Source organism: Monodon monoceros, unplaced genomic scaffold, assembly GCF_005190385.1.
Source record: "Monodon monoceros isolate NGI ecotype Baffin Bay Population unplaced genomic scaffold, NGI_Narwhal_1 Super_Scaffold_10, whole genome shotgun sequence".
Classification (NCBI taxonomy): Eukaryota; Metazoa; Chordata; class Mammalia; order Artiodactyla; family Monodontidae; genus Monodon; species Monodon monoceros.
The window spans coordinates 60,913-75,684 of record NW_021703766.1 but is presented as its reverse complement, the minus strand read 5'-3'; the positions used below and the strand labels follow the sequence as shown (position 1 = coordinate 75,684).

The window sequence follows — 14,772 nt, the reverse complement described above, 5'->3', positions numbered from 1 at the left end:
GGAAGACCAGTTAGTCCTTATGGAGGGGCCTCACCACTTCCACAGGCGGGGTGTCTGTGGGGTCTGAGCCTGAGGGGTGCCCCAGCGGAGCCACCCCTGTTCTCAGGGTCGGGGCCTTGCCAACCCTGCGTCTCCGGGAAGCTGTGTTCCTTGCGGCCCGTGTTGTTAGGGTACAGGAGAGGGGGCTCTGGGTTGCTCCACGTGGTAGGACAGCCACCGGGGGCCGTAGCTAAGGTCTAGGGCTGAGGCTTCCATTCCCCGGTTGGTCCTGGAGCGAGACCAGGGCCCAGCCCCCGGGGAGTCGGGGTTAGTGGAAGTGGCCCCGCAGGTCCCCAGGACACGGCCAGGGCGTCGGAGTCGTCAGAATTGTGACAGTAGCAGCAGCTGCTGCCTTGCGGTGGGTGACGCGGGCTGACTGTGAGAGCAGGGGCACCGCCCCGCGTGCCCGCCGCTGCTGTCCCGGCCATGGCCACACGCTGGGCCTCAGGGATGAAATTTTCCAAATCGTTTGGTATGTTTGCCTCAAAAATAGAGTTTCCAACTTGGGACAAACACTTCCAACTTTGTTGCTTGTGAAATGTGTATTGCTGAATTTCTGCGATCTCCGGGGTTCGCCCTGTGACGCAGCCTTGGACACTCAGCCTCCGTGTGTTGAGCTGCTTGGCGTCCTGCAGGGGCCTGTCCTGGGGCTTTTTCTGGTGGAGGTGGGGTGCTCTCCTAGACCCCAGGAAGGACCCACGTTGTCCTGAGCCTGGGGGTCTGTTCCTTGGGAGACTGGGTGCAGCCCCTCCCCGGGTCCAGGGCACGCCCCTGGGGACAGCGCCCCTGCCTGCGTGCCCCGTGCCTGCACCCCCTCCAGTCTCCTCTGCCTCCCCTTCACCTCGCACCCTGTCTGGGCCATCGCCCCACCTGGGCCGAGGCTTGGCCAAGGATCTCGGGTTAGGGAGGCTCAGCCCCGCAGGAGGAACCGCCCGGCACGGGGCACGCGGCCTGCGTCTCATGGTGGTTAAAACGGTCAGGGTTTAGGCTTCATCCTTGGTCTTCTGCTCACAGGCGGACCCTGCCTGGCGGCTGCCTCCCCAGGAACCTGCCCCAGGCTGGGAAGAGCCTCTCGGGAGTACCTCTGCCTCTTCCAGCCTGGGCTTGTGGAGGCAGGGTCTTCGCTTCTTTAACGCCTCGAGACCCAGGGCGCTTGGCCCTGAAATGTGACCCAAATAAGAGCCCAGGGCGTGTCACAGTGGAACCCCCAGTGGCTTTAGCTGGGGGAGGGCCAGAGTGTGGAGCTCCTGGAGGCCCCTAGAGCAGCCACCCCCGGCCCGCACGCCTGAGCTCCCACGTCAGCTGGAAAGGAAGAGACTGGTCGGCGAGACTTAGGACAGGGTGCCGTTTTAATCCTGCTGTTTGGAAATGAGATCTGCAGAAGCCGTAGCGAGGATGGGAACTCAGCCCTGGGGAAGACTGGGGGGCGGGGGGGCACGGCTGCCCTCACGGGATCCCTTTTAAGTGAAATTCCTGGTTGTGTCTCGAAGACACCTCCCTGTTGCTGCCCCTCACGTGCCCCTCCTGGCGCATAGGGCGACCCTTTTCCTGGCGGGATGTGCTGTAGCCACGCCCCGTGGGCCCAGCATGTGCCCAGGCCTGTTTTCCTTCCCCAGAAATGTTTCAGTGGAGAAGGGGTCAGGGCAGGTGGCCTTGGGGACTAAAAGCAAGCTTACACGTTTATTTTAAAACTGTTCTTGGACTCGCTGTCTGACTGGAAGCCAGTTCCGTCCCTTAGTATGTAAGCAGCGTCCGGAGCAGCCGAGTCTGGCACCCCTGAATTGGGGGCCAGGCGCTGTGCCCAGGTCCCTTCACGTCCCCACGCCCCTCGGGCTGCTGCACGCGTGTGCGTGCCTGTGTGCGTGTGTCTGGTGGGCCGCGGGGACTGTCATTGCAAGGACCGGGGGAGGGCGAACCTCGCCTGCCCCTGCCCTGCCCGGCGGTCTGAGGCAGTCGTGACATATTTGGTGTTCCGAGCTCAGGAGGTGGGTCTGGCTCTCAGGCAGGGATCACGACAAGCAGGGTGTTAGGGTCTGGGGGCTCTGGTGCTGACACTTCCTGGGCGGCAGGAGGGGCGCAGGGTTGGAATCAAGGCGGTTAGGGCAGCAGGGTGTCCCGCGGGCTGGAGCTTGGCACTGCCGTTCAAGACTGGAGCCCCGAGACCCCCGGGGGGTTGCAGAGCGCCTCTCACGGGCAGATCCCTGCTCACCGCACCCCTAGCCGGGAGCCTGGTGACAGACAAGAATACCATTCCTACAGACAGAAGTCTCGTCTCATCCCTGGGCCTGGTCCCTGATCCAGCGACCAGGAAGAGCTGGACGTAAGGCCACTGGGCTGTGCTTATGCAGAGGCGCCATGTGGGGCGGGCAGCGTCCACGGGGCCACGGCCGCCCGGACCTGCCCCGCCTCGGCCCCGGGCCAGCCGGCCTAGTCCTCCTTGGGCCTCTCCACGGTGAGAAACGTGTCCACAACGGCAGGCTGCCGCTCGGTGTCACCAAAGGGCTGCTTCTCACGGTTCTGCTCGGCCCTGGTGCGTGTCCAGGAGGGGGAGCGCAGACAGCCGGCCCTGGGCAGCGGGTGTAGGCCTGGTGGGAACACAGGCTGGGGTCAGTGTGGCTTGGGGTCCCAGGTCACTCCTTCAGTTACTGGGCTGGGCCCGTGTGTGCCTCCAGCACGGCGTCGGGCCACACGTTGGGGTGCCCTGGGCACCAGCAATGTGTACACGTGGGTCTGGGTGCAGCCCGGCCAGGGGCTTTCCTGTTGTCCCCAGGCGGGTCCCCGTGCAGCTGAGGCGCCCGCCCTGGGGGTGAGCCTGGCCCGGAGCAGGTGCCACTCCCTCCCTCCCCCCACCGCCCCGCCTGCATGGGCAGTGAGCCGGGAGTGGGGAAGGTCCCTGGGCCCCCATACCCCTGGCGGCTCCCATGCCGTTTCTGCGGCCTGTGGGCTCCAGCCGCTTCCCGGGAACTGAGCTGAGGAGGGGCTAGGACTGGTGAGCACCACCCCCTTCGTGCTCTGCCTACTTGGGATTAAACCCAAGTAGTGAATTCTGCTTTCAGTGGGACTGTGGCCGTGGCCTTACGTTGGCATTTGAAAAGTGAAATTAAGGAGGGGTAGAAAAATCCCTGAGAGCTGGCAGATAGGTGTGTGAAGTGCAGAAATGGTGAGTGAAATGGTGCCGTGTCGACAAACACTTAAACACGTGTCAGAAAGGAAATCATTTTCCAAAATGGGTCTCCAGGGAGCGGTGCTGGGTGGCCTGAGGCCCCAGGACCTCCCGCAACCCTCTCCAGACCCCGGCAGCAGCCCCACCTGCGGGTGAGTCGCTGGCCGGGTTCTCGTCATCCGAGTCGGCGAAGACCTCGGCCAGCTCCTGGTCGGACATGTCAGTCAGCTCGGTGAGGTCCAGGAGGTCGAAGTGCACCTCCAGGGATGAGACGCTGCTCAGGGGCTCTGGGGGCAGAGGGGCGTGTCAGCGGGGCCAGGTGAAGGCCAGTGCGGTGGGAACGAGGTGGGGCTGACCCATCCCCGGCACCTGCTCCCTGGGGCGCACCCGAGGCCCAGGGACCCGCCCCTGGTCCCAGGGAGCACGCTGGGACAGGTGGGCTGTACTTACGCCGCCTCTCTGTGACCTGCAAGAGACCCGGTGCCGGTACTGGGACGCCCACCTCCTCCTCGGCCACAGGTGAGTGGCTGCTGGTCCCCGTCCCAGGAACGGGGGTGCCCAGGGCAGCCCTTGGCACCTCGACCTCCTTAACTACCCCTGCAACAGAGAGAGCGTTACCCGGGAGGGGACTACGGTCTCCCACCGCCACCCCCAGGACGCAGGCTGGGAGGACTTGAGAACCTGGCCCATCGAGCCCTCCCTTGAGGCTGTGGGCAGTGATCGCAGTGGCCAGGGGTGACCTTGGGTCAGGAAGCCAGACAAGGGGCAGAGGGCTTCTCCGAGGATGCTGCCCTTCCCCGTAACCCTGATTTCCAGACCCTTTGCCCTGATTACTTGAGCAGGAATGACCACAGGTCTCGCGGGGACACTTGCTGGTCCTGTTGGAGACCCCAAGACACCAATACTGTCACCTGTCTCCACTTTCTGGTCCAACCTACGGTCGGGTGGGCGGTTCTGCATTTGCTTGCCCTTTGGCGCCCTTTAATCCAGAATGGCCCCGGCTCACGTGTCTGTCCCGTGTTGTGTTTGAATCCACATAACACGAGGATGGTGGCCACAGCAACCCCTCCCCACCGACCACGCCTCCGGACTGGGAATGTTACTCCAGGGTGTTTCCTATGCAATTCTTGTTTTTATGTAATGGCTCATTTCATGTAACTTTTTGTTGGGTGAGAGGCGAGGCCCCTTGGGGATCTGCTTGGTGGAGACTGTGCCACCCAGGGGCGGGCCCTCCACCCCACGGAGTGCTTGCTGTCACCAGGGCAGACTGCTGCATCCACACCTCCTACCAGCTCCTCCGGAGTGTTCCAGGGCCCTCTGCCCCACACAGCCAGGGGTCCCAGTCATCTGGCCGGCACATGCCCTGAGGCAACGGGACCCCTGGCTCCCTGGCGTCCCCACTGCTGCTCTCTCCTGAGCCCCCCCCCCGACAGAGACCCCACCTGCCCCCAGCTGACCCCCAGCTGAACCGGTGCTCAGTAAAGAGTGAGGAATGCCTTCCCGCTCCCTCATCAGTGTGGCCGCCCATCCCAGGGGTCCAGCGCCGAGAGCTGGGTGTGGACGAAGCCACAGGAGCAGCTGCCAAGGGGGGGCCCAGCAGGGGGGCCCAGTGCCGACAGCTGCCAGTGAGGGCTGGGCCTGTGTGGCCAGCAGCCTGGCGGGCCGCGTGGGTTTGCAGGGTCCCCGGCTGTGTGGGATTTGCAGCTGCAGAGCTGGCTGGGTCGACTCGCCCCTGGCTTCTAGGAGGGAACCGCTCCCTGGGAGGCGTGGCTGAGGGGAGGTGGGCCTGCCGACTGGCGGGGCCAGCCTGGCTCTGCCCTGTGCTGTGTCATCACTCAGGGCCCAGGGCTGGCCTGCTGGACTGGGGCTGGGGATCTGGTTTCCACCTTGCTGCCGCATTTGGAACGTGGTGTCTGAGCATCCTTGGAGGGTAGGGTTACACCCCCTGGTGTCCCGGCCCGCCCAGCCCAGCAAGGACACCTTCCCGACCAGAGGGCACCAGAGCTGGGGGTGGGCGGGGAACCTCTCCCGAACATCAGAACCCCTGCTGAGGGTCGAAGGCCCAGGAAGCCCTTGGGGACCTTTGCCCTGCAGGAGTGTTCTGCTTCCTCAAGGCGGGGCGGCACAGCGGCCCGGGTCTCCTCCCCAAGGGTGCACGCGTGCCTGGAGTGTCCTGCTCTGCTTCTACACGTGTCCCATCGTGGTGGGTGCCTGGCTGGCTGGGGGCTGCAGCTAGGTGCTGCCATTTCTCTGGAGCCTCCCAGTGGGGCAGGTGGCTCTGGGCTAATAACAAGAATGACAGTGGCTCATGGTTTTCTGTGCCAGGCAGAGTTCCAGCAATATGTTTTCCAGCTAGTGTCACAACCAGCCACGAGGAAGGGACAGTGAGTCTTGGCCAGTAACACCGAGGGGTTCAGCTTGTCGAGCGGGAGCTCTCGGCCACCACCTGCCGGCCAGCAGAGGGAGGGGAGACCCTGACCTTGCGCCCACAGGGAAGCTAGGCCCTAACCGGGTGGAAGGGGACTTAGCATAAAAGGTGGGGCAGAGGCGGGAGTCTCTGCTCATAATGGCCCTCTCTCACCTTATCTAGAAAAGAAAGCGCTATTCACCTGTGCATCCAGCAGATTCCTGAGCCGGACTCGGATGGACAAAATAGGGGATTCCTGCCCTCTTCTGGTGGGGCAGGGCTGGGGAGCCCTGGGGGCTGTGGTCCCGCTTTGGGGACAGGTCTGAAGGAGGGTGGGAGCTGGGTGATAGCTGGGGAGACAGCACCATCAAAGGCCCTGAGGGGTGCGTGGCTGCCTCTGAGGCATGGCCGGGGTGGGTGAGGGCAGGGGGACACCGGTGGGGAGACACCTCTGGCTGCTCTCTGAGCTGGGAGGGTTCCGAGCTGAGTGGGACAGCCTCTACCTGCATGTTTGTGGGATGGGATGCAGTCCAGGTGGGAAGGAGGCAGTCCACAGGTGCTGAGATGGGGGCAGGGCAAGGAAGCAGGACCTCCTTCCCCATCCGGCCTTGGGTCAGGGGGCTGGGTATGCAGATACGCCTCATTGTAGATCCTAGGATCCAGGGGTCCCAGACAGCCCAGGACAGACCTCCAGCCCCTACAGGCACAGTGGCCTTTTGTACTCATTGTAAGAAGCACATTTTATCAAATTTCAGCAACCCTGAAACAGCAAACCATCTAGTCGATGGTGTCACAGAGCCAATGGAAAGTGGTAACGGTGAACTTTTAAAGTCATCTTATGTCTACTTTCTTATTCTTTTCATCTCCCTTTGGCAGTGGTCTGGTCTTTATTTTGTAAATCCTGGTGTCCTGGCCTGTGTCAAAGCTGTGTGGGAGAGGAAGAAAAAGCAGAAGATGCAACTTTTGGCGTCAAGGACACTGATCTTTTGGCTGGAAGGATGTGAAGGGAGCAGGACCTTTGCTTGGTCCTTGTGCACAGTAGGTGCACCATAAATGCTGGTTGAATGAATGAGCCCGAGACCCCGCCCCAGAGTCACTAAGCGGCTGTGCTAGGAATCACCTGGGTCTGTCTGATACCCTCTCGATAAGCCCTTGTAGGAAGAAGGGAGAAGTTCTTCACGAGTGAGACCCCCTGCTCTTCCTGGGGTGTGAAGCAGAGGAGTGACCGATCACACAGGCAGGCACAAGGGCAGGGGTCCTTGGCAGCCGGGCCAAGCCGTAGGCTGGGTGGGTTCAGCAGACCCCAGGGTTGCCCAGGCCAGGGCAAAGGTGAGCGGTGTTTCTGATGCCCCAGGGTCAGCAGTGGGCTAGCAGCCTGGCAGAGCCCCCAGTGAGGGAGTGAAGCCCCTGGCCCCTGCAGGGGGCCTGCTGCTCTGCCCTGTGGAAGCAGCACCCGCGTGGGGAGACTGGAACTGGGGGCCTAAGGCCTGGTATGAACGCATATGATAGTGTTACCCTGTGCTACGCTGCTGACCTATTTTCCAGCACATTCGTGCCAAGAACTTGGCCCAAATCTCAAGTTCCCTGCTGTGTGCCCAGGGTTTTGCCCCAAGCATGGAGGAGGTGCTCTGCACATACCCAACGCGAATGAGTGAAATAATGAAGTGAATGAATGAATAGCATAAAAACCAGCATGGCTGCAGGGAGGGAGGGATGGGCATCGTCCCCCATTTCCCCAGCCCCTGTCCCTGGAGTCAGTGCTCCTCCTTGGAGCATTTTGAGGATGCCGGGTGGGCCCCATCTAGGCTCAGCCCCCTCAGCGCAGGGCCCAGGCCTCTCTCTCCCAGTCGGACAGACTTGGAGGTAGGTGGGCTAGAGACTTGGTCTCCCAAAGGCACCTTCGAGAAGTGCACCCCGTCCTCTCCCCTCCATGTCTGTGCGCTTTGATATTAAGAAATTACTGTTAATTCGTTTAGGTGCAGAAATGCTGTTTTAATTATAAAAACCTTATCTTTTAGAGGTAATTTCAGAGATACTTAAGGATGAAACAATATCTCTAGATTGGCTACAAATTACTACTGAAGGAAGGTGGGTGCAGGCGGTGAGGGGCGGGGGTGGGGTACTTTACCATACTGTTGTCTCTACTTGTGTGTGTGCCCCTCTCTCCAGAGTAAGTTCCAAAAAGTCAGCGAACTCAGAAAATGACAGTCACAGCTACCCACGCGTGACGCCCCCATGTGGGCAGGACGTGGCTACGGGGTAAGAAGCGTGTGAAGCCCACCTCCCGCTGCTGTGGCCCAGCCCCACCACGGTGCCTGCGCAGAGGAGGTTCCTGGAGCACTGAATGAGTTAGGTCTCTGGGGCTCCAGTAAGTGATGTTCAGAAACTGAAGGGTCGTTAAGCTCCCCTCCCTCAGGCCTGCCCTCTGCTCCCTCTCTCTGCAGGCAAGGGGGGGCCTCCACTGAGAGAAGGGGACACGGAGCTCAGAGGGGCCTGGCTGCTTTGCCGGCATCCCCAGCCCTTGCTCTCCAAACCTGCCCCATGAAATCCTCGCAAAGCCGCCACCCGGAAGCCCCGGGGTCCTCGTACTGCCAATGGGAAGAAAAAGCTGGATCCCTGCCACAAACGACAAAACAAAGAAAACCCACACCCACTAGCCCCTGAGTGTCTCGGGTGGTGCTCGGAGGGAGCGTGACATGGGCCCCTAGACAGCCGTCTGGAATGCACCTGCCCAACTCAGCCTGCAGACAGAGCAGTAGGTGGACCCACTGATTCAGGACACCTCCAGGGCCAGCATTTTGGTCTCTGGAGCAGGCCACTGGTGTGGCTAGGGGACCCCCAGCGGACACCTATGTGGTCAGGGAGTGGCTCCCTGGTATGGGACCTCCAGGGAACCCAGGGTGCATCTGGGGCCTGGCCGGGTGGGTGGAGGAGCCCGGCAGCTTGCATCCAAGTTCCGAGGCCGATGGCACAGGAAACCCCTCCTGAAAGGTTCCTGGGAGGTTCCTAGGAACCTGTCCTAGGAAAGGTTTCCCTCCCACCAGGCCAGGGCCAGAGTAGGGCCAGACTCCTAGGGGAGAGGCCCCCGGTACACCTCTACCGTCCCGACAGCTGGCAGGGGCCGTGAGGAGGGGTCACTCCGTGCACACCAGCCCTCCCAGATGTGTAAGCTCCTGGGCCTCGCCCCGGCAGCCAGCAACCCCTGCCGGCGTGGGAGCCCCCACAGGCGGAGCCAGGTGCACCCCCCCGCTCTGAGCCCCTATCTCAGCCTGGTGCCCCGAGGATCCCGGCCGCGGCCTCCCCGCCCTACCCCCAGGGAGGCTCGGCTGGGCCGAACAAAGCACACGCGCAGCTAGGAGGGCAGCATCCCCCCCACGCCTCGCTGACCTGGATCCCGACTCTGGCCCTGGCACGCCCCATCTTCCAGATCCCCGGCTCCGCTGGGAGGGGGCTCAGGACCAAGCTCTGGGCCAACCACTCAGGAGCGCGCCAGACACCGCTGCCCGGGTCGGGAGCGCGGAGGACGAGGGGGCGGGGACGCGGTCCGTGCGCCCCCCCGCCCAGCGCTGGGGCCGTTCCGGGCGGTGCCCCCGCTCGTCTTCCCGGGCGCGGCGCACTAGGCTCCCCCCGCTTCGGCCCGGCGCAGGGGGACTCGGAGCTGCCGGTGGGTCTTCACGGCCCCGGGGCGTGGCCGATGTGTGGGCCCAGGGGGAAGGGGCTGCGGGCCGCTGCGGGGAAGGCGCAGCTCGTGGGCTCCCGGGGGCTGGGGCCCCCGGGGGGCTGGGGCCGCACTCACCTCCCGGGCTGGCGCCCTCCGGGGGCTCCATGCGGCCGGCAGGCCCTGGGAGGGGCGCACGCGGCGGCGTCGTCACCCGGCCCGGGCGCCCCTGCAGCTGCGGCGGCGACTCGGCCCCGGCTCCCGGCGCAGCGCATTGGGGCAGCAGCCGGGGGGCCGCGGCGGCGGGGAGGAGCCCGCGGGGCGGGGCGCGCAGCTGCTCCGGGGCCCTGTTCCCCCACCCCCCCACCCCGTTCTCCTTCCCTGGCCCCGCAGCACAGGTGCGGCCCCGCCCCGCCCCGCGCGCGCCCCCTGCCGGCCCCTGCCCCTGAGGACCCCTCCCACGCGGAGACTACCCCCTCCTGCAGAGCCACCCCGACCTGGCCGCGTCCCGCAACGCTGGCCCGGCCTCTGCGGCCCCTGCGCGCGGCCTCATTCAGCAGCCGCGCCGACTTCCGTCCGTTCACCCCCGCAAATTTGTGGGGCGCCAACTACGTGCCGGCGCTCTGCGGGGTATGGAGGGGCGGGCCTAACACCCTAGGGCCCTTAAGCCAAGAATTGCAGATTGTGATAAATGCTATGGAGAGACAGGGCGAGGGGGCGGGGTGGGGGGCGGCGAGAGCGTCTAAGGGCTAGGCTGGGGGCAGGGGCGGGGGGGGGGGGGGAAGGGAGGTCAGGAGAAGGAGGCGGGCAGAGAGGGGGCCCCGGAAGGAAGGCAGGCAGGGTCTGGGCGTGCTGAGAGCACCAAACGGTTCGATGGAGCCCCACTTCCAGACACTGGACCCTGCACGAGGCCCTGGAATGCGGCTTTGTGCCAGGCCCTTGGTGCATTAATTCTCCCGGGGAATCCTTAGAAGACGGGATCCTGATTTTCCAGGTGAAGCTGAACACAGGGTAGGCAGCCGACCAGGGTGCCACAGCCGGGCGCTGGAAGCCAGAAGATCCAAATGCAAGCCCATGGTCTGCACAAAGACTAAACAAACCAAAGAAAACCGTCAGGGAGACAGTTTGTTCCCAGCTGGGCGTGGAAAAATCCGCAGAGGAGGGAGGTGAGTATGAACTTGGTGTTTGCAGGAAAGCACCCTCCTAAAGGCAGGTTGTCCACACAGCTTCAGCCAACAAAGGGCCTCACCACCTAGTCCAGCTCCAGTCACACGGAGCCCATGGCCTTTGAAACTGTCAGTCAGTGAGGCAGGCTAATAGTTCCCATTTTTCTTTAGTTTACAAAGCAAACAAAAACAAAAACTGCTAAAATGATCTCATGACCCACGAGGACAAGCCACTGCAGTTTGCACTCTGTGCCACTCCAAGAGGCAGGTCAGCCCCCTGGGGACAAAGCTGAGCTACAGGGTGGGTGGTGGGGACATAAGGAGGTCAGGACGGTAGGTGGGCACTGGCTGCTCAGACTCAGCTGAGGTGGAAGTTTGTATTGTCTCAAAATGGTCAGAGCAGTATTTCTGATTCCCTGTGTCTTCCAGAACCTTCTGCTCCCGTCAAGACATTCCCTGTCTGTGCCCCTTCTGCTTGAACCTGGGCAAGCTTGTGGCTGCTCTGGCCAATGGACTGTGGCAGGTTGATGCCATGTGACTTCCAAGGCTGGGTCTTAAGTAGGATTCACCTCTTTCCGAAGGCTCCCCTGGAACCCGGCCACTCTGTGTGAGAAAGCCCAGGCCATTTGAGGGGCCACTTGAGTGTTTTCTGGCCCACAATAGCCAATGAACCAGAGATAAGGTCTCAGCCAGTAGCCAGGCGTGAGAGCCTGCCTTTGAGCCACCCCCAGGGGGTAATACGTGGAACCAAGGTGGGCTGTCCCCACCGAGTCCCAGCCAAGTTGCAGATTCATGGGCAAAACAGATGTCACTGTATTTCATTTGGGGGCAAGCTGTCACACAGCCATAGTAACTGTAACAGTATTGGTGTTTATTAATTATCCCCATTTGACATATGAATAAATGGATACAGACGGAGTCTTGTCAAGGGCATCCTAGCTGGTAAACAGCAGGTGATCTGACTCCAGAGGCCAGTGCTTATTTTTAACTTTTCATTAAAAACAGTTTCATGGGGGGCTTCCCTGGTGGCGCAGTGGTTGAGAGTCCGCCTGCCGATGCAGGGGACACGGGTTCGTGCCCCGGTCTGGGAGGATCCCACATGCTGCAGAGCGGCTGGGCCCGTGAGCCATGGCCGCCGAGCCTGCACGTCCAGAGCCTGTGCTCCGCAACGGGAGAGGCCACAGCAGTAAGAGGCCCGCGTACAGCAAAGAAATAAACAAACAAAAAACATTTTCATGTAAATCAACTATACTTCAATTAAAAAATAAAATTAAACTAAAAGGAAAAAATCCATTTTCAAACAAAAGTAGAGAGAATAGCACAGTTAACCTACGTGAACCGTCATCCAGATTCAGCGATTACCAACTCGTGGCTGATCCTGATTTTTCTGTACTTTCAATGCCTCCCTCCATTGCTGGGTTGTTTTGAAGCAAATCCTATATATATTATGTCATTTCATTTGTAAATACTTCACTGTTTATCTCTAAAAGAGAGTCTAGTCTTCTTAAGCACTGTGTTATCCTAACATCCAGGCCTCCATCGAGTTGCTGCTGTGGTCTGAGGCAGTTTACCTGGATGACCAGGTACGTGGGTGTTAGGAAGAGCCAGGTATTAGACATAGGTCAGTGAGTTTGTATGTATTAACATTTGGTCTTTGATTTTACAGGAAACTCAGATGCCATTTATCTGGATTTCCGAGATGCACAGCTTGATGCTGAATAAAAGTATCTCAAGCCATCCATGTGAAGAAAAAGCTCTTTTCTAAAAATCTGAACTCAAATATGAAAAGCACAGGTCGCTGTGGGTCTTATTGGGAGCCCAGAGAGCTGGCAGCAAGGCCTCCCTGAACTGTGCATCTCTGCAGTGCACACTGATAAACCATGCTGTGCTGTTGATTTGTGACAGATGAATATCCTGTCTCATTATCCTGAGCTAACCCTCCTATTTTTGCCCTTTTTGTTGAAAGGAATTATTGTTAATGCATTTATTTAATTCAGGACTCCCAGCCAGACTTCTAAAGCAAAAAGCCAGTCAGCGTGAGGCACCTAGCGTATTGGGTCTGCAAAGTGAGTGTTAAATAATTATCATTACTCCATTGTGCTACCCAGCTGCACTGTCTCACCTGCCAAAACCCCTCTGGGAGGACCCCACCTTAGGGGAGAAGACCCTTATCAGGCCAGAGGTTTCTGACACAGAGGCTCAGGCTCTTGTCTGCCCAGGCACAGTGACACCACCAGACCTCACAAAGGCCTCAGGGCTGCTATAAATAAATCACGGCTCTGTGCAATACAGTCCCTCCAAAGGGCTGTTCCTTTCCAGGAATGATCAGGGCTTGGGTGGGCAAACAGGAAACCCCCCCAGGCTCGTCGCTGTGGCTCTCACATGCATGCCCCTGTGTGGGTGCCTGAGCCTAAGCAAGCCCAGCTACGGAGGCACCTTTGTCTCCCACCTGAGCCTTGTTTCATCATTCACACCCTGATCCCAAGGAAGCTCTCCAGGGAGAGAAGATTCTTCTCCATCCCAAAACTGATGGAAAAACATGACCTCTTGCAAAACCACTATTTCAGAAGACGCTAAAGTTGAGAGTGTAGAAAAAAGACAACAAATGGTGTGTAAGGACAGCACTTTGCATGTAGGTAATTGGGTGGTAGGAGGGATCGCAAATTCGCTTTGGAAATCTTAAAGTGGTTAGCAGTTTTCAGAAGAAGAGCTTAGGAAAGGAACCCGATGACTTTTTTTTTTTTCTCCAGTGCGTGTCTGGAAACCTCTGGCAAAGGTTTCTAGTTTTTCCTCATCACAAGGACAGGGCCTCTTCAGACAGACCAGTTAGTTTTTCCGAAGGGGAGACTTGCTGATTTCAAAACTTTGGACCCAGCTGGAACATGTTCTCTTCCCTACTTTTGTTTCTTCTGAGGGTTTGTGGAAACCCAGCCATCTTCCAGCCTCAGGTGGGAGGAATCTTCAAAGATGGGCGGGGGTGGGGGTGGGATGGGGTGGGGTGGGGTGGGGTGGGGTGGGGTGGGGTGGGCCCAGGGGCAGAGCCTCAGCCTGAATTTGAATCTAATTTGGAAAACGTAGCGGTGCATATCTTTCCGGCACCTCCCGTCACTCACTCACTGAAATTATGCACGGTAGGACCCGTACGCACGTACAGTAAGTAAGAAGTGGATGGAAACAGTTCCTCTCACCTCCATGGAGCTTCAGTTCTAGTGGGGAAGACCCACAATAAACAAGACACGTCCCGCAACGAACGCGTTCACGGGCGTCGTGGAAATCTAGCTTGTGCATGACGCCCAGCTGCGGCCCAAACCCAGTGACTCAGCCCAGCGCGTTGCTAGGGACGCGCTCCCGCCGTTGTCAGGCCGTGACCCCTCGGGCGGACTCTCGCGAGGGTCCTCGAGACTTCGCGCGGAACCTAGCAGCGGTTGCCTGGAGACCGCGCAGCCCGGGCTGGGCTGGCGCGTTGGTCTGCGGGTCGCGGCCGGCGGGACTCTGGAGCCATGGTGAGGAGGAGTGGGGGTCTGGTAGGGTCCGCGCCGGGTATCTGGGGCTCGGGGGCCGGCCCTGCGCGCAGGAAGACCCCGGGACGGGAGACCTGGAGCTCTGGGGTCCCGGAACTGAGGGCTTGGCGCTCTCGTGGAGTCCTCGCAGGGAGGGCCCAGGGTGCTGCGGACCCTGGATCCCGGACCCCGGATCCCGGACCCCGGATCCCGGACCCCGCACGCACCTGGAGCTGAGAGACCTGGGCTCTCCAGGATCCTGTGCTCACAGGGGTGGGTGGTCAGGGAGCACCCGCCTCCCCCGCCCCCGAGACCCAGGGCCCGGTGTGCACGGCGTCCAGAGCAGAGAACTTGGGTCGAGGGGCTTTCCTACCTGGAATGGAAGGCTCATTGATGAGATTCTTGGGACCTAGGGTCTCACCTGGCAGGGGCCTGGGAGACACAGGTCCTCCGTTCTCTGGGGTCGAGAGCCCGGGGCATACCAGGGTGGTCAGAGGACCCTGTACACCGGAGGGTCCTGACAGCGTGTCCAGTGCCCGTGGAGTCCTTCGGGGCAGAGCTTCAGGGTAGAGGAACTGCTGTTTCCTTGGAGAGCCCGCGAGGAGTGAGGCCGGTACTGAGCAGGGCACGGCGGCAGCTTGCTGCCCCTGGGGCTCTCCATCCCGGCCCCTCTCTGCGGTAGGGCTCACAGCTGCGCCACCCCACCTCCGCCATGATGTAGGGGCTGTCGGTAACTCAGTTTCCAGGCAGATGTGGCCATCAGCTGTGGGAGGCAGGGAGGATGCCTGTGTGTGCGGGAGCCCCAGGGGCTCTACCAGGCGGCGGCCGCTGGCTGACTG

General features: G+C 60.8%; 2 protein-coding genes across 7 annotated transcripts in view; one reads left to right on the top strand and one right to left on the bottom strand.

Annotated features, from left to right (window-relative positions):
- Positions 1 to 205: 205 nt before the first annotated feature.
- DBNDD1 (dysbindin domain containing 1) lies at positions 206 to 9,527 on the bottom strand. The gene is made up of 4 exons (XM_029203478.1): positions 9,406 to 9,527; positions 3,653 to 3,799; positions 3,349 to 3,489; positions 206 to 2,624 (listed from the first exon to the last, which is right to left on the bottom strand). The coding sequence occupies exons 1-4, from the start codon at positions 9,434 to 9,436 to the stop codon at positions 2,467 to 2,469; spliced, it is 477 nt and encodes a 158-aa protein (XP_029059311.1). The 5' UTR covers positions 9,437 to 9,527; the 3' UTR covers positions 206 to 2,466.
- A 4,334-nt stretch (positions 9,528 to 13,861) lies between these two features.
- Positions 13,862 to 14,772, top strand: part of GAS8 (growth arrest specific 8) — a 32,716-nt gene continuing 31,805 nt past the window's right edge. For all 6 annotated transcript variants that reach the window (XR_003790835.1, XR_003790832.1, XR_003790831.1 and 3 more), the window contains exon 1: positions 13,862 to 13,936. Coding sequence is in view for 1 of the 6 variants with exons in the window: in XM_029203341.1 (XP_029059174.1) it covers positions 13,934 to 13,936 (3 nt within the window). In the remaining 5 variants the exon portion in view is untranslated. The remainder of the gene's footprint in view (positions 13,937 to 14,772) is intronic.